The 18334-nt window shown below is 38.6% G+C and overlaps 1 protein-coding gene across 1 annotated transcript; it reads left to right on the top strand.

Annotated features, from left to right (window-relative positions):
- Window positions 1–4512: 4512 nt before the first annotated feature.
- CBG20115 lies at window positions 4513–18109 on the top strand (the record flags this gene model as incomplete). The annotated part of the gene is made up of 10 exons (XM_045243482.1): window positions 4513–4666; window positions 4736–4802; window positions 4950–5026; window positions 5144–5335; window positions 6554–6664; window positions 6694–6762; window positions 15992–16024; window positions 16163–16311; window positions 17523–17753; window positions 18107–18109. The coding sequence occupies 10 exons, from the start codon at window positions 4513–4515 to the stop codon at window positions 18107–18109; spliced, it is 1086 nt and encodes a 361-aa protein (XP_045096958.1).
- Window positions 18110–18334: the final 225 nt, after the last annotated feature.

The raw sequence follows: 18334 nt of genomic DNA, 5'->3' as shown, positions 1-18334 counted from the left end.
AAGTGAGTATAAACACGCCTAGGCTCCGCCCGCTTTGCGGTTAGAGACGCAGTGTGTCTCGCTTCTCTGGTGCTCTGACCTAAAAACTCAAAGTGGGCGGAGCCTAGTCGTGTTTAGGCTCATTTTGAAGCTCTAAGCGTGCAAAAAATCATGAAACTCATAAAAATTTGTGATATATTAAGTTTTGAAAGAAAAAAATGTGTTTTTCGCAACAACAAAAAAATGAGAAAAATTTTTTCTCAAAACTTTAAATTTTGCCTTAACAAACACGAGTTTTCCCATTTTTTTGACAGCTAGATGATGTGAAACTCATTGTCAGACTGCTGAATTTGAAATTTCTGAAAATTGCTGAATTTGGACAGAAAATAATGGAGTTACGGCGATTTTTCCAAAATTTTCGATTTTTCGACATTTCCAAAAATATTGGTTTTTCTCATAAATCCCTGAATTTCCAAAATTTTGAATCAAAACTTAACTATTTGAATTTAGCTCATTGTGAGCTTCAAAATAAGTATAAACACGCCTAGGCTCCGCCCACGTTGAGTTTCAAGGTTAGAGATGCAGCGTGTCTCGTTTCTCTGGCGCTCTACCCCCAAAATTGGGCGGAGCCTAGTCGTGTTTAGGCTCATTTTAAAGCTACGAACATGGCGAGGTCAAATTTTCAAACTTCAAGCGTTCCCAGTCTCCCAGTCTACTGAAAAAGAAACATTTCAGCCAAAAAAAAAAATTTTTTTTTTTTTGAAAAAATTCAATTTGGCTCAAAACAAAATAGGGTTTTTAAGACTTTTTTGGTAGTTTGTGTCTTTCGAGAAATTTCCAAACTGTCATAATGCATATGGTCTCATTTCCTGATGATGTCAACCAGCTGGCCCCTAAGAGATCAAAGACTAAAGGGACATAATGGAGGAGGACACTTGCTTCTAGATCATTCGAATTCCCATTATCTCTATTTCTCTCTCTCTCTCTCCAGATGTTCCCATAGAAAAGGACAAGGCCACTCTCTTTTTTTTTTGAAATCTTGACACGAGAAGATTGGAAATAAAGTTGAGAGTGTGAAATAGTTTCCGGAAACTTCTTGAAGTTTTGAGATATAGAGTAATATCAACTTGATTAGCCCATAACTCGTTTGAAAATAAATGTTTTCGAAATTCTCAAATTGGAAAATATAGATCTTGGAATGCTCTTCAAAATCATTTACAACATGATAGAGTTTCGGACCCTTGAACTCTAAATAAATGCTGCCAATCTATCAGCCTTCTAGAAGTTTCTAGAAGCGTCCAGAACTATCTAGAAGACAATCAGTCGGAATTTGAATTTAGAAAAAAAACTTGGCTAGAAAACTCTAGAATCCTCGAGAGATCAGTCTGGATGTTTCCAAAAGTTATTGTTTCCTTTGATTCGTCTAAACAGCTGAATGTCGCTCTGGAGATGTTGTAGTCTGTTTAGAGTTCTAGAATCTTCTAGAATGCATAGAATAATCCGAATAGTCCAACATTGCATATAGGCATTTCGGCATCTACAGTTCCATGTTGCTGGAAAATAGACAGGCTAGCGTTTTGACTCATAACTTGCTTCAAAATCCAAAATTTGGAAATTCTCAAATTGGAAAATGTAGATCATGAAAAGCTCTACAAGATGAGATAAAGCATACCAAAGTTTGAGACCCTTGGATTCTGTGCAGACACTCTCAAACTGGTGCCATTATTATATCAATTTGTAGAGCTTTTCAATGCCAACATTTTCCTGTTAAGATCGTTTGAAAATGTGGAATTTGAAAGAAGTTATGAGCCAAAAAAGGGGGCGCTAGTCTAGGGACCATAACTTTTTCCAAATTCAATTTTGTCAAAATCGTCAAATTGGGAAATGTAGGTCTTGAAAAGCTCTACAAGCCGATATAAATGTTTTTTGGAAAATGTTTTGTTTGAAATCATTCTAGATCATTCTTTTAAAAGCCAAACTCACCTCCTATAATCAAATGCTTTTCGATATCAATTTTTAGGCTTTAAAACCAACAAAAAACTTGGCACCTTGCCAGGTAGTTCCAATCCTATGACTAATATGGTCTCCTCAGGTCCCTTGAGTACATGACAACAAAATAATAATAATTCATGATGTTTGGTGTCTCTGTCATCATGAGAGCAAAACAATTCAAATATGACACAATTTGTCCGCCCAAAAAGAGAAGAAACTTCTGGAAATCGGACTCTAAGATTCTAGAGATAGATTTTGACTAGACACAAGATCCCTCTTGTGTCTCTTTCATTTTTTTTTCAAATTTAACATTTTTCAGAAAGTAAAAGTTTCAAAATGCTTTTTACTGTCTTGTAGAGCTTTTAAAGATCTACATTTCACAATTTTTTGAAAAATATGGACCGCAGGTCTTCATTGAAAGCTCTACAAATTGATATAAAAAATGATAGCAGTTTGACAGCATTTCCTTGGAATTCGAAATTTCAAAACTGTATCATAATTTATGTTATCTTGTAGAGCTTTTCAAAACCTACATTTCCCAATTGGACGATTCTGAAAAAATTGAATTTGGAAAAAGTTATGGTCCCTAGACTAGCGCCCCCTTTTTTGACTCATAACTTCTTTCAAATTCCACATTTTCAAACGATTTTAACAGGAAAATGTTGGCATTGAAAAGCTCTACAAACTGATATAAAAATGGGCACCAGTTTGAGAGTGTCTGCACAGAATCCAAGGGTCTCAAACTTTGGTATGCTTTATCTCCTCTTGTAGAGCTTTTCATGATCTACATTTTCCAATTTGAGAATTTCCAAATTTTGGATTTTGAAGCAAGTTATGAGTCAAAACGCTAGCCTGTCTATTTTCCAGCAACATGGAACTGTAGATGCCGAAATGCCTATATGCAATGTTGGACTATTCGGATTATTCTATGCATTCTAGAAGATTCTAGAACTCTAAACAGACTACAACATCTCCAGAGCGACATTCAGCTGTTTAGACGAATCAAAGGAAACAATAACTTTTGGAAACATCCAGACTGATCTCTCGAGGATTCTAGAGCTTTCTAGCCAAGTTTTTTTTTCTAAATTCAAATACCGACTTATTGTCTTCTAGATAGTTCTGGACGCTTCTAGAAACTTCTAGAAACTTCCAGAAGGTTGTTAGGAGCTCAAGGACATCCAGAAACGCTTCTAGACCTTTCCAGAGCATTCCAGCCTTCCAGACCCTTTTCCAGCTACGAACTTCCAAGTTTTGACACCCTGAAAGTTCTAGAAACTTCTAGAAGCTTTAACACTCTCTGAAGCCCTGGACTCCCCCCTAGAGACCAAGGCTTCTAGAACATTCAATATAGCTTACAAGCTCTTTGGAGCTCTAGAGCCTTCTACCCAACACTCGCCCCTAGAGTGACCATTAAACCAAAACCTTGCCCTTTCGAATGGCCGCAGCTTTGAACGACGGGCCAATCTGACCCCTCTCACCCGCCTGTTTACACTTCCCGTCTGACACCAATGACATCACTTTTTTGTATCCCCTTTTCCCCACCATTACCCTCCACCATCACTTTTCTCTGCGTCTCTCACTTTCTCTCTCTCTCTCTCTCTCTCTCTCTCTCTCTCTCTTTCTGCCTGTATTAGAGCTCCCCCACATGCTATCCTTTTGCCCTCCGCGGCACTTTTTTTTGTGTGTGTGTCCCCTTTTTTCTCTGCGTCTCTCTTATCTCTCCCATACAGTATTATATGGGAGGGCAGCATACACAAGGCCGCCAGCGCCGTTCCCCTTTTCTTTTTCTCTCTTTTTTTTGGTTTTCTCAGGGTCGCCAGGAAGATAGGTCAGATTCTGTGTTGACACAGACATTTTTTTTAAATTTGAATTTGATTTTTTGGCGAAAAAAAATCGCTTTTCGCCAATTACTGTAGAAAAATTACTGTAGAAAAATTGAAAATCTTGAAGGCACAGACCTTTTTTTTCGAATTTTTTAGCGAAAAATTCAAATTTCTAGCGAAAAAATCGCTGAAAAACACTGAAAATTAGCGAAAAATTCAAAATTTTCAGAAAATTACGGTAGAAAATTCAAAATCTTTAAAGGCACATAACTCGAACTGCTGTTTGATGTTTCGCAGCGAAAACTAATTTTTATGATTTTCAGTGGATTTTTTGTGCATTTTAGGGATTCAATTTAGCTATTTTGATAGAAATACAAGCAATTTATTTGTTTTGCATTTTTTCGACAGAAATCGCTGGAAAATTTAGCTGAAACCCGCTGAAAATCCCAATTTTAAAATTGCGATTACGGTTTAAAGGCACATGCTTAAACTTTATCGTTGGAGTTTCACAGCGAAAGAATATTTTAGCGAATTTTGAATTTGTCTGAAATTCAATCATGTTTGGGTTAAAATTGATCAAATTTCGGGCTGAAAAAGACATTTTTACCTAAAAAGACATAAGGAAACTCGATATTTTTACACTATTTACTCGCTAAAAGTCCCAAAAATCCCAGAAAATTCCGATTTTTTCAGCTTTTTTATTTTCAGGTGGAAAACAATGTCATCTCTGCGTCAATCGTCGACGGCGACGTCGCCAACGTCTCCGGTGACACGGAATGTCTACTCTCGAGGCTCTGTAGACGTAGAATCTGGAGAAATTTCACAGCCGAACAGCCATAAACGCCCGTATACACCGGGTGCCAGTCCCCGAGGTTTTTAGAATTTCCCGCTTTTTTTAATCTAGGTGGGAATTTTAAAATTTTGAATTTAAAAAAATTCAGAAATCCTCTTCGCCCAATCGGTTCGTCAGCTTCCATCGCCTTCGCAAACATCACCTCATGGGTCAAGGTGCGCTCTGTTGACAATCTGAAGTGTTGAATTTTGAATTTCGCGCCAAGAGTTCCCGGGCGCGAAATTCAAATTTTGCTCCATGATTTCCACGTTTTGAGCTGAATTTTCCATTTTTTTTTTTTGCGAATTTCCCAATTTTTTCAGGTTTATGGACGGGTATCGTCGCCGAATGCGTCAGGCGAGTCTGAATTTGCCATCGGAGACGCAGCAACTGGATGAAGGTGGGCGGGAATTTGAAAAATTTGAATTTTCGAAAAAAAATGTTTTTTGAAAAATCAATTTTTTTTTCGAATTTTTTGAAATTTGTGGCCTAAAAAATCCTAGTCCACCTTTTGCAGACCTCGGCTTTCCGCCAGTGTGCTCACCGCCGCCCGAAGTGTTCTGTGGCTCGATTTCCGGCAATCAAATGAGAAATCGATCGAATTCGGAGGCTCATCCGTCGATGCGAATGAAATCCACGCATTCTTTGGGCAACGGTGGACTTTTGGTGTTTTTTCCCACCTCGCCATCGTCCTCGTCGAATAATTCAGGTGCGAAATTCGGATTTTAGGGCGAAACATCGAGTTTTAGGTGTTTTAACCACTTTCTAATGCTCCAAAACGCTTGAAAATACCCTAAAACGATTTTACAAAAAATTTGCCACCGGGTGGAATCGAACCCGGACCTTGAGATTGGTAAATTTGGGATCCACTGAGCCAAATGTGCAATTTCTCAAAAATAAGATAAAAGTTGATTTTTAGGGTTTCTGGGGGGTTTTAGAGGGTTTTAGACCGTATTTTTTAGGCTAAAGATAGTTTTTCATGCTAGAAACCACTGATTTTCGACCTAAAAACGTCCAAAAAATCAGAAAATTGAATTTTCTACACTTAAAATTGATTTTTGGGGGTTCTAATCACTTTTAAACGCTCCAAAACCCGTAACAATACTAAAAAGATTTTTCTGAAAATTTGCCACAGGTGGGAATCGAACCCGGGTGTTGAGATTGGTAAATTTGGGATCCACTGAGCCAAATGTGCAATTTTTGAAAAATGAGCGGAAACTCGATTTTTTGGGTTTCTAGGGGGGTTTAGAGGGTTTGAGAGTGTATTTTGTGGGTTTTAAAGTGCTGAAAATGGCGATTTTCAGCCGAAAATGACCCAAATTCTAGTTTTGGGTTTTAGAGCGAATTTTCAGGTCTAAAACCCCTAAAAGAGTGCCTTTACTCACAGTTTTTATCGAATTTTAGCTCGGAAATTCCGATTTTCAGGATTTAGGCGTTTCAAATAAGTTTTTTTCTTAGCAATCTGAGAATGTTCCGAAACGATTTTGGAGCTTAAAATGAGTAATTTCCTCTCTTTTCTCAGTGGTTGTGAACCAAAATGAGCTAGAATTGGCCAAAAAATTTTTTTCGAAAAAATTACAATTCAAATTTTCGGCACTTAGACTCAATTTTTGAGCGTTCTAACCACTTTTTAACGTTCTAAAACCTTCAAAAATAGTCTAAAACGTTTTTTTCAAAAAAAATGCCATCGGGGGGAATCGAACCCGGACCTTGAGACTGGTAAATTGGAGACCCACTGAGCCACATGTGAATTTTTGGGAAAATGAGCGGAAACTTGATTTTTAGGGTTTCTAGGGGGTTCTAATGGGTTTTAGGGCGAATTTTCAATCTGGAAAGTGCTAAAATCCGTCATTTTGGCTTTAAAAAATCAATTTTTATTCCAAAAAATCGAACTTTTCACTTCAAAAATTGAAAATTTTTCTTCCAGGACCACTATCACACCGTCGCGAGAGTCATACGGATGAGACTGCCGAGGATGCAATTGTTTGGTCCACGAATAACGACAAAGTGATGAGACACTGGAAGAGGACGAATCGATGTGTGTAGATGAGGTCGCCAGTGTTAAAGACGTTGAAATGGCCAGTGTTGGCGGTGGATGCAGTGGAAAATCGTTGAAAAGACCACCAGATACCAGTGGTACGTTTTACACCCGGAAAATTAGTGGAAATTTGAGAAAATTCGGGAAAAATCGAGTTAGAACGGTCAAAATTTCGTTTTTCAACCTTTAGACTCAATTTTTGGGGGTTCTAACATGTTTGAAACGCTCCAAACCTCTAAAAAATACCCTAAAATAAGTTTTAAAAAATTTGCCACCGAGGGGAATCGAACCCGGATGCTGAGATTGGTAAATTTGGGATCCACTGAGCCAAATGTGCAATTTTCCAAAAATGAGCGAAAAGTTGATTGTTAGGGTTTTCAGGGGGTTTTAGAAGGTTTTAGAGCGTATTTTTGGGCCTAAACATGCTATAAAAGTCTGAAAAATTCGATTTTCTTCGAATTTTGGAGTTGGAAAAACCTAAACATCCGTTTTTTGACCTTTAAACTCAATTTTTGGGGGCTCCAGCCTGTTTAAAACGTTCTAAAACGTTTGAAAATAGTCTACAACGATTTTCCGAAAAATTTGCCACCGGGGGGAATCGAACCCGGGTGTCTAGATTGGTAAATTTGAGACCCACTGAGCCACATGTGCAATTTTTCGAAAATAAGGGAAAAGTTGATTTTTAGGGTTTTCAGGGGGTTTTTAGAAGGTTTTAGAGCGTATTTTTGGGTCTCAAAGTGCTAAAAATCAACTTTTTCAGCCGAAATTTTGGAACATTTCTGGAATTTTTGACTGAAAAACTTTTTTTTTTCCAGACTTTTTTTGGGGTCTTTGCTGTTTTACTTTTGTTTCATTTTTATGCTCTTTTCTGTTGATTGCAGTTTTATTTTTTTCCCCTTTTTTCCCATTTTCTGATGGGGCGAAATTGAAAAAAAATGGGAAGAAAATGGAACTCGAATCTCTTCTTCTCCTCAAGTTCTCCCCCTTTTTTCGTCGTCTTCTGCTCTTAAAGATGAGCAATGAGCAACTGAAAAAAATATGTACTTGGAGCAAGAAAAGAAACTCTTTCTTTTTTTCCAATCCCAGGAACATTTCCCCACAAACTTTTTCCTTTTTTTTCCCTTTTTTGTTGTCTTTCGGAACAATCTGACGACTATCCAATGAAATTGGAGAATTGAGCAATCTCCCCCCCCCCCCTCCCCTTTTCCCCAGCGATTTTGGACCAAAATGAGCTGGAATGGTCAAAAAACAATTTTTCGAAAAAATTATATTTGCATTTTCGGCATTTAAACTCAATTTTTGGGGTTTCTAACCAGTTTTAAACGCTCCAAAACCCGTAAAAATACCCTAAAACGATTGTACGGAAAATTTGCCACCGGGTGGAACCGAACCCGGATCTTGAGATTGGTAAATTTGGGATCCACTGAGCCAAATGTGCAATTTTTCGAAAAAGTGCCAAAGCTTGATTTTTAAGGTTTCTAGGGGGTTTTAGAGGGTTTTAGAGTGTATTTTGATGCTAAAAACAGTCGAAACCTCTCGTTTTCAGCCTAAAATTCTGCCAAAATTATTTTGAACGCTCTATAAGAGCTCTAAACTTACTTTTTGGGTGTTCTAACCACTTTTAAATATAGGGCCATAGCCATTTCAATTCAAAAAAAGAGCCCATTATTCAGTCAGCTCCATTTTTAATTTTGAGCCAAAAAAAAAACGAGATGTCCTCTCTTTTTGGCTCTATTTTCTCCCCCCATTTTTTGCCACAACCAAAAATGGGGAAATTGTTTGATTTGTGTGAAAAAAGAGAGGAAAAAAGACAGAGTAAACACTTTTTTTTTCTGACTTTTGTGCTCTTTTTGATGACTGATATTTGGGCTCAAAACGACGTCCAAATTTTAGTGATAAGAATGATTACCTTTTTGCGGGAAACAAATTGAATGAAAATGAGCAATTTTGAGTCACTTTGAGCCGATTTTCAGTCCGGAAAATGTGATTTTTTAGAATTTTGAAGTCCCCAAAAGGCACTTTAACTCAATTTTTGGGGTTTCTAACATGTTTAAAACGCTCCAAAAAGCCTGAAAATGGTCTAAAACGATTTTTCAAAAAATTTGCCACAGGTGGGAGTCGAACCCGGGTGTTGAGATTGGTAAATTTGGGATCCACTGAGCCAAATGTGCAATTTTTTGAAAGTGAGCGAAATCTTGATTTTTAGGGTTTCTAGGGGTTTTAGAGGGTTTGAGAGTGTATTTTGTGGGTTTTAAAGTGCTGAAAATGGCGATTTTCAGCCGAAAATGACCCAAATTCTAGTTTTGTCGGGTTTTGGAGAGGGAGGGGGGCCCAGAAACGTCGAAAAATGGCTTATTTTTCTGGATTTTTTCAGAATTTTTTCAGAATTTTTTGGTCTAAGAAAAGAAAGTCTCTCAAATCGTGCATTCTGACTTTCGACCTCTTTCTCTGCGTCTCTCGCACTCTCTCTCTGCCACAGAGATTCCAATTTTTGCTGTCCTCATTACATTTTTTTTTTCGCTTCTCTCTTTTTTTCTAATAGAGTGTCCAGTCCACCAGCCAGCAGTCAACATAACCATCGCTCTTCGTCTTCTCTCGTTTCTCTGCGTCTCTCAATTCTCAGTACTCTCTCGCCTGCCGGCTGCTTTGGCTGCTGCTGACCACGTGAGGAGTAGAGAGATTGTGCTTGATTAGGAAAAAAAAGAGAAGTCGGGAGGATAAATGAAAATAGAGAAGAGATAAGACCCCCAACAATTTTGGGTTTGAGGCGATTTCTTAGGCTCCGCCCACTTTCTCCCCCTCCCCCCCCTGTCCGCAAAAAATAGCGGTTGATTTTCGATCTCTTTTCTTCTTTTTTTTGACGAGAATTTGTGTTATCAGCCGCAGCTGATAACATAATCATTTGGAAGAGAAACACACATTTTCGTCCATTTTTTATTTATTAGTATCGGCACTTTCCGGGAAAATTGTTTCCAAAAACTTTAAAATTGAATTTTCGACCCCTAAACTCAATTTTTGGGGGTTTTAACCGTTTTTAAACGCTCCAAAACCCGTAAAAATACCCTAAAACGATTGTACGGAAAATTTGTCATCGAGGGGAACCGAACCCGGACCTTGAGATTGGTAAATTTTGGATCCACTGAGCCAAAAGTGCATTTTTGGAAAAATGAGCGGAAACGCGATTTTAAGAGTTTTTAAGGGGTTTTGGATGGGTTTAGAGCGTATTTTGATGCTAAAAACAATCGAAACCCCTTGTTTTCAGCCTAAAAATGACCTAAATGAGCCAGATAGTGACAAAAATGAATTTTCGGTCCTTAGAACCAATTTTCTTGCTTTTTAACCTATATTTTACACTTCAAACGGCCTAAAAATAGTCTAAAACGAATTTGCTAAAAATTTACCGCCGGAGGGAATCGAACCCGGATGTTGAGATTGGTAAATTGGAGACCCACTGAGCCAAATGTGCATTTTTGGGAAAATGAGCGGAAACTTGATTTTAGGGTTTCTAGGGGGTTTTAAAGGGTTTTAGGGTGTATTTTTGGGTCTAGAAATGCCAAAAATCGAATTTCTAGCCCCTTTTCAGCCGACTTTGCTGAAAATCGCTCTGAAAAACACCACTCTCATAGGCTCCGCCCACTTTTCAACCACTCTACTTTTGTTTATCGCTTTATATTCATTTTGCTCCCATTTTTTGTTTTCCAAGTACTCATTGAAATTCCCAACGACGAACAAATGACCTTTTTCGTTCTTTTTTGAATCAAACATTTCGAATTTTCGGACTTTTCTGTGTTTCCTAGTGTCCGGATGTCCGCGCTTACACACACTATTTGTACCTATCAATTTTTGGTTTTTTTTTGTTCAAAAAATAAAAGATGATAGAATCTTTTTTCACTTTTTCACTTTGGTCAAAAATCAAACGGTCATTTTGGCCCAAAAATGACGTTTTGGGGTCAAAAATTGGTCGAATTTTTAAAGTTTGACCTGAAAAACGAGGTTTTTCGGCGTTTTGACCACTTTTAAACGCTCCAAACGCCCTGAAAATAGTCTAAAACGATTTTTCAAAAAATTTGTCACCTGGGGGAACCGAACCCGGGTGTTGAGATTAGTAAATTTTGGATCCACTGAGCCAAATGTGCATTTTCTCAAAAATAGGCAAAAACTTGATTTTTAAGGTTTCTAGTGGGTTTTAATAGGGTTTAAGGCGTATTTTTAGGTCTAAACATGCTATAAAAGTCTGAAAATTTCAATTTTCTCCGAGTTTTGGAGTTGGGAAAACCTATAAATCCGTTTTTCGACTTTTGAACTCAATTTTTGGGTGTTCTAATCACTTTTAAACGCTCCAAACCTCTAAAAATACCCAAAAACGATTTTCAGAAAAGTTTGCCACCGGGGGGAGCGAAAAGTTGATTTTTAGGGTTTCTAGGGGGTTTTAGATGGGTTTAGAGCGTATTTTGGGGTACTATCGTTGCAGTTTGATCCTAAAAGTGCTATTTTCAGACATTTTTTGGCTGAAAACCGATTTTTTCAGAAAATCCGCGGATTTTCAGTTACATTAAGAAAATTGGAATATTGTTGGAGAGCATTTTTAGGGTTTTCAGGGGGTTTTAGAAGGTTTTAGAGCATATTTCCATACTAGTCGGAGGCTTTTGAAGCTAGTTTCAGCCTTTTTGTGACTATTTTCAGCCTCAATTCCAACCCCAACCCAATAATTTCCTCTCCTTTTTTGGCTGTAATTTGACACCCAAATGGATTATTTTGATGTTTTTTTTTCTCTTTTATTCTTCAAGTGGCTAGACGACGACGCCTTCTGTTCTTTTTTTCTTCTATTTCCGTGATTCTCACCCTCTTCTACTCCTTTTTCTCGGTATTGTTTTGTTTTTTGGGCTGTTTTTTTTGGCGCCAAAAAATAAGTAACTCGATAGATTTCCAGTGAAATTTGACCATATTTTTGATCGAAACTGTTTTTGGATGATTTGTTGCAAAGCATTAAAATTGCATTTTTGACACTTAAACTTACTTTTTGGGTGTTCTAACCACTTTTAAACGCTCCGAACACTATGAAAATACCCTAGAAAAAGTTTCAAAAAAATTTGTCACCGAGGGGAATCGAACCCGGATGCTGAGATTGGTAAATTGGAGACCCACTGAGCCACATGTGCAATTTTTTGAAAGTGAGCGAAAAATTGATTTTTAGGGGTTTCTAGGGGGTTTTAGAGCGTTTTTTCATGTTAAAAGCATTCAAAAAACCTTTTTTAGGCTAAAAACGATAAAATGTGAGGCTTAATGCTTTGAAACGCGTTTTTGGCTCAAAAATCCATACTTAAACTTAATTTTTGGGGGTTCTAACCAGTTTTAAACGCTCCAAACCCCGTAAAAATACCCAAAAACGAGTTTTAAAAAATTTTGCCATCGGGGGAATCGAACCCAGACCTTGAGATTGATAAATTTGGGATCCACTGAGCCAAATGTGCATTTTTTCGAAAAAGTGCCAAAGCTTGATTTTTAAGGTTTCTAGGGGGTTTTAGAGGGTTTAGAGAGTATTTTTGAGGTCTAGACGTGCCTAGGATGCTTCTAGAAGCACGTTTTTGCTATTTTTAGCGCAGGAATCTTCTAGAAGTTTCTAGAACTTTCTGAACACACACACACACACACACAGACACCTGACTGTATGACTATTTGTCTGTATGTCTCAAAAAAAAAGACCCATGACTCACTTTTTACTTTTCTTCAATTCTGTCTGGTCTAGCACATTCGAAAATGTTTCTGCTCCAACTGACCAGTGTTGACCATTTAAACAGTATTCATGTGATTTGATGGTCGAAATGGGCGGAGTCTCAGAGTTTTGAACATTTTAAGAATTTAGGCTCTAAGGCTCTATCTAGGCCCTGTTTAGGCTTATTTTCAGTCAATTTTTGACAATCTTCCGAGCATTTTCCATCCGGTTATGGTCTATTTTTTGAAGTTATAGCGTTTTTATTTTTGGAACAACTTCACATCATTTAGTTCAGTTTCTTTTTTCCGCTTTCTCTAATTCTCTCTCTCTCTCTCTCTCTCTCTCTCTCTCTCACTTTGATGCTGACCACTAACACACACGAACCTATTGAGATGGCACGTTTTGTATTAAATAGTGCATTTGGTACAAACCCCCTATGATTTTGGACCAAAACCTGGAATAGCGAAAAACAAAGGTTTTGAAAAACTTAAAATTGAGTTTTCGGCACTTAAACTCAATTTTTGGGTGTTCTAACCAATTTTAAACGCTCCAAAACCTGCAAAAATACCCTAACGCTATTTTTCAAAAAATTTGCCACAGGTGGGAGTCGAACCCGGGTGTTCAGATTGGTAAATTGGGGATCCACTGAGCCAAATGTGCATTTTTTGGAAAATGAGCGGAAACTTGATTTTTAAGGTTTCTAGGGGGTTTTAGAGGGTTTGAGAGTGTATTTTGGGGGTTTTAAAGGGCCTAGACTGCCTTTTTAAGCAGAAATTCCTACTTTCTAGCTGAAATTTGGTCATTTTTGGGCTATTTTAAGCCAATTCCCCAATTTCTAGGTGTCAAAAGTCGTTGTTGTTTTGCAGGACGACGCGCCAGGTGCAAAAAAAAAGAAGTAATGATGTTTTTGCTCTTTTTCTCTGCGTCTCTCTTCCCTCTCTCTCTCTCCGTCTTCATATTTTCAGCCTATTCGTTTTCCCTCTCCTTTTTTCTTGATAGGATTATTATAGATTAGAAATAACGCCGTTTTTTTGTGTATAGACCATTGACATTCTGTTGGCATTCAGACGACGATTTCTATGGGCATCATTGCTCAGCATTGCTCACCTTTATCTATTTTTTTCTGAAAAATTTCAGTTTTTGGCTCAAAAATCCATACTTAAACTCAATTTTTGGGGTTTCTAACCAGTTTTAAACGCTCCAAAACCCGTAAAAATACCCTAAAACGAGTTTTAAAAAATTTTGCCATCGGGGGGAATCGAACCCGGACCTTGAGATTGGTAAATTTAAACCCCACTGAGCCGAAGGTGAAATTTTTGGGAAAATGAGCGGAAACTTGATTTTTAGGGTTTCTAGGGGGTTTCAGATGGGTTTAGACCGTATTTTGGGGTACTATCGTTGCAGTTTGATCCTAAAAGTGCTATTTTCAGACATTTTTTGGCTGAAAACCGCTTTTTTTCAGAAAATCCGCGGATTTTCAGTTACATTAAGAAAATTGGAATATTATTGGAGAGCAAGCAAAACCACTTTTAAGAGGATTTTTTAAATTTTGCCTCACTGATGTTTGGAGCACGTTTTGAGGACAAAAAATGCACATTTTCAGCTGGATTTGGCTGAAAATTCCAGAATGAAAAGTGCAATTTTGCTGAAAAAGAAATTCTGAAAAATTCTGAAAAAACAGCTGTTTTCGCCCCAAAAATCGGTGAAAAACGACATTGCTCAGCTTTAATTAGATTACTGTACTTTCTCAAGAGATTGCTCATGTCTTGGAAATGTACCGTAATTCCGTATTTAAGCGATTCAAAATAGCTGATAATCGCTCCATTATGAATAAGCTACTGTAATCTAACGAGATCTACCGTAATCCATTTAAAAAATCACGGTAAATTGCTTATTTGGGTTTCCTACAGTAACCCGGTTACTGTAGATTACCTCAATACAGTAACCCATCCGATAGTTTCTAGAGATTGCTCATTTTGATGTCTGTCCTACAGAAACCTAGCGATTTTATCTGCTACAGTAACCTCTCTTGGATTACTGTATCCCTATATTTCTAGAGATTGCTCATCCCAATTTTCCATTTCCTACAGAAATCTTTCTCGGATTACTGTACTCCTATATTGCAAATACAGTAACCTATCGCCTCTAGAGATTGCTCATTCCCATCATTTTTTTCCACAGTAACCTCTATTAGAATACTGTACCCCCCTAGGTTGCTCATCTAAACTTTTTCTACAGTAACCCTCCTTGATTGCTCATCCCAAGTTCTTCATTTTTGTAGTTACAGTACCCCCCTAAATTGCTCATCAAAGCCGTACCCTATTGTCTCGTTTTGATTGCTCATTTTTCTGTCTTACTACCGTAATCCCCCTCGATTTTTGAATATTTTAGTTCCTTCTACTCCAAATCCACCCTAAAAATCGATAAATCGATAATCGACGGGTCCATGGCTACAGTATCCACATCACCGCCATCAACGTCATCTGGCTCCAATCACCTTATCTTTCCCCCATGCCCCCCGCCGGACCCCTTCACCCAAATCAGATCACCAACACCATCAGCTCTTCTTGTGTTCCTTGCGGCCACGCCCCCTTCTGAAACCTCTCAGAATGTTCTGGAGACGTCAGCAGGACCCATCAGTCCCCGACGACGATGGTCCAGCCAAAAAGAGCCCCGTGGAGGGACCCAGAGTGCTCCGTGTAGCGCCAGACGAGTCGAAAAATCGATATCTCTGGATTGCGAATCGATGGATCGATTCTTCCTATCATCTAGGAGCACGTTGAGCACAATAGAGCAGGAGACAGAATGCTCAGCTTCAACGGAGCACGATCATCCGTCCCCACTGCCGTCGAAGGGGCTGATAAGGAAGTTTCGGAAGAGAATCCTGAGCAGTGATAAATCTTCATCGGCTCCTGCCTGTACGAGCTGTAATGGAACATGTATGAGCAATGCAAACAGCCAAAAAAGTCCCAAAAATCGCTAGTTTTGAGCCAAAATGAGCTATAGAACGTTAAAATTGAATTTTCGACCCCTAAACTCAATTTTTGGGATTTCTAACCAGTTTGAAACGCTCCAAAACCCGTAAAAATGCCCAAAAAACGAATTTTTAAAAAGTTTGCCACCGAGGGGAATCGAACCCGGACCTTGAGATTGGTAAATTGGAGACCCACTGAGCCAAATGTTCATTTTTTCGAAAATGTGCGGAAACGCGATTTTTAGAGTTTCTAGGGGGTTTTTGATGGTTTTAAAGAGTATTTTTGGGTCTAAAGAACGTTTTCATGCTAGGAATCCCTGATTTTCAGCACAAAAACGTCCAGAAAAACTTAAAATTGAGTTTTCGGCACTTAAACTCAATTTTTGGGGTTTCTAACCAATTTTAAACGCTCCAAAACCTGCAAAAATACCCTAACGCGATTTTTCAAAAAATTTGCCACCGGGTGGGATCGAACCCGGGTGTTCAGATTGGTAAATTGGGGATCCACTGAGCCAAATGTGCATTTTTTGAAAAATGAGCGAAAAGTTGATTTTTATGATTTCTAGAGGGTTTTAGAGGGGTTTAGAGTGTATTTTTAAGTCTAAAATTACAGTAATCCTCTCAAATTGACGTTTTCCAGGCTCATCGTCATCGTCCAGTGGCAACAACTCGGGTGCGCATTCAATGGTTCAGGGTAGGTTTTTTGCAGTTTTTTGAGTTAAAAAAACTCTAGAAAACGCTGAAAATGACGAATTTCAGCATAAAATTGGCCAAATTTCGGCCTAAAAATCTGAAAAACCCCAATTTTCAGCAGCCAATTTGTATTCGCCGCGCCAGCGACCACTATTTGTGGACACTCAAATGACGAATCACCTCCAGCAACAGGATTCAGCAATGAAACGGCGTAGTCCAGTGTCACAGGTCGTTGATTTTGTACGCGGACGGAATCGCACCTATTCGGTGAGGATTTAGAGCAAAAATGAGCAAAAATAGCGAAAAATCTGAAAAATTGAGCCAAAAATTAGCTTAAAATGTGGAATTTTGAGCCAAAAATGAGCTGAAATTGACCAAAGTACTGTAATCCAAGGAACTCCTATGATTGCTCAGCTTTAATCAGCAATTTTTCCGTTACAGTAACCACCGTAAAAAATGTAAATTTAAGCTGAGCAATCCTATGGTGCAGTACTCCTTCTTAAAGGGAATACTGTAGTTTAACCCAGAATGTTGATATTGGATTACTGTAGTTATTGAGAGACAAAGCTGAGCAAATGGGGCACCTCAAAATCAAATATGAGCAATCAGCGGAATCTACAGTAACCCTTCATCTCCACCAAAAATAGTCCTAGGGTTACTGTAGGTGCAAAGACTAACACGTGAAGAATGAGTGATCTAGGTACAGTAATCCAGCTGAGCGGTTCCAAAATACAGTACTCTTACGGTAGCTTTAGCCTATATTGGGATACGGTAATCTTACTATTAGGGTTACTGTAGGTACCGTAGTCCAGGAAAGTAAAGTACAGTAAACCTTTTTTGCAGTTACGTTTACTCCTGTCTACAGTAACCGATAAGCAATCCAGGGAAACTGGGTACAGTAATCTATTACTGTACCCTAGATTGCTTATCTTCCTTGCCTACAGTAATGGATTACTGTAGCCCAGTTTTATTGCAGTTGCTCTTTAACATTGCAATAATCCATCTACAGTAACCCTTCCTAACCAAAAATAGTCCTAGGGTTACTGTAGGTATCGTAGTCAAGGGGTACTGTAGGCTAAGTGAAGGAGGAGTGATTTAGATACAGTAATCCACTGTTTAAAATAAGCAATTCCTAAGTTATAGAAAGTCTAGAATTACTAGAGATTCAGACTACAGTTGGATACAGTAATTTGAGGGATACGGTAGGTACCGTAGTTAAGGATTACTGTAAGTAAGAAATGAGCAATCAGCCTTACCTACAGTAGTCCATCTTCAATTTTGCAGTCTTAGCAGTTACTCGGTCTCCTGCCTACAGTAACCAATAGATTACTGCACCTTTTTTCTAGACTGTTCACCCTTCTTGCCCTTACAGTAACCCAAAACCAATACTGCTCATCCAAAACAGCCAGGGTTACTGTACCCAGTTTCTCTGGATTGCTCATTCTTCTCACCCCCCTACAGTACCCATTTTCTTGCAGCTCCAACTCTCCTCCTCGCCAATGTGCTCCCCACAATCAGTTGGCGCTCGTGCAAGTGCCTCGTGTGATGGACCCCCACAACCCCTCCTCCCATCTCCAGGAGGACGTCGTCAAACACTGAGTGGGCGTGTCCATCGTGCGTCATTCACTGGTGGAACACTCAAATCTTTCGATTCTGGACTCGATCTATCATCACCCACTATCAATCATACGGCACTCTTGATCAAGGAGGTGAGTCGCTTTTTTTTGGAAATTTCAGATAAAGAAGTGCCACGTGTAAAAAATCAAAGACCTTTGGAGACGAAGAAATCGAAGAAACTGCAGTAATCCAACCGCAAGAACGGGGAACTACAGTACCCGGGATTACTGTAATCAGAAATTCTTAAAACTACAGTTGATTGCTCATCCATAGCTCAAGTAGAAGAACTACAAGATACTTCCCTGGTTGCTCAGAATGGAGAAGCTACAGTAGCCGAGAGGGTTACCGTCCTAGATTGCTCATCCCTTGGGTATCTGTATTGCTCATCCAGATTACTGTATTCCCAATTTCCTCCTAGATTGCTAATTCTTATTGCTGCCTACAGTAACCCATAGATTACTGTAGCTAGTTTGTCTAGATCAAACAGGCTAAGTTGCTCGTTCTTCCCATCCCTATAGTAAGCTATAGATTACTGTACCTACAGTATCCCTGGGGTTACTGTATCCTCTGGATTACTGTACCACAGTTTCCTCCTAGATTCTCATAGATTACTGTAGCGCGGTTTTCTTGATTCATCTAGCTTTTCTATATTTTCCTCGTCAACCAAAAAAAA

The sequence above is a fragment of the Caenorhabditis briggsae genome (genome assembly GCF_000004555.2).
Source record: "Caenorhabditis briggsae complete genome, chrIII, whole genome shotgun sequence".
NCBI lineage: Eukaryota > Metazoa > Nematoda > Chromadorea > Rhabditida > Rhabditidae > Caenorhabditis > Caenorhabditis briggsae.
This window is presented reverse-complemented; position numbering and strand designations above follow the sequence as displayed.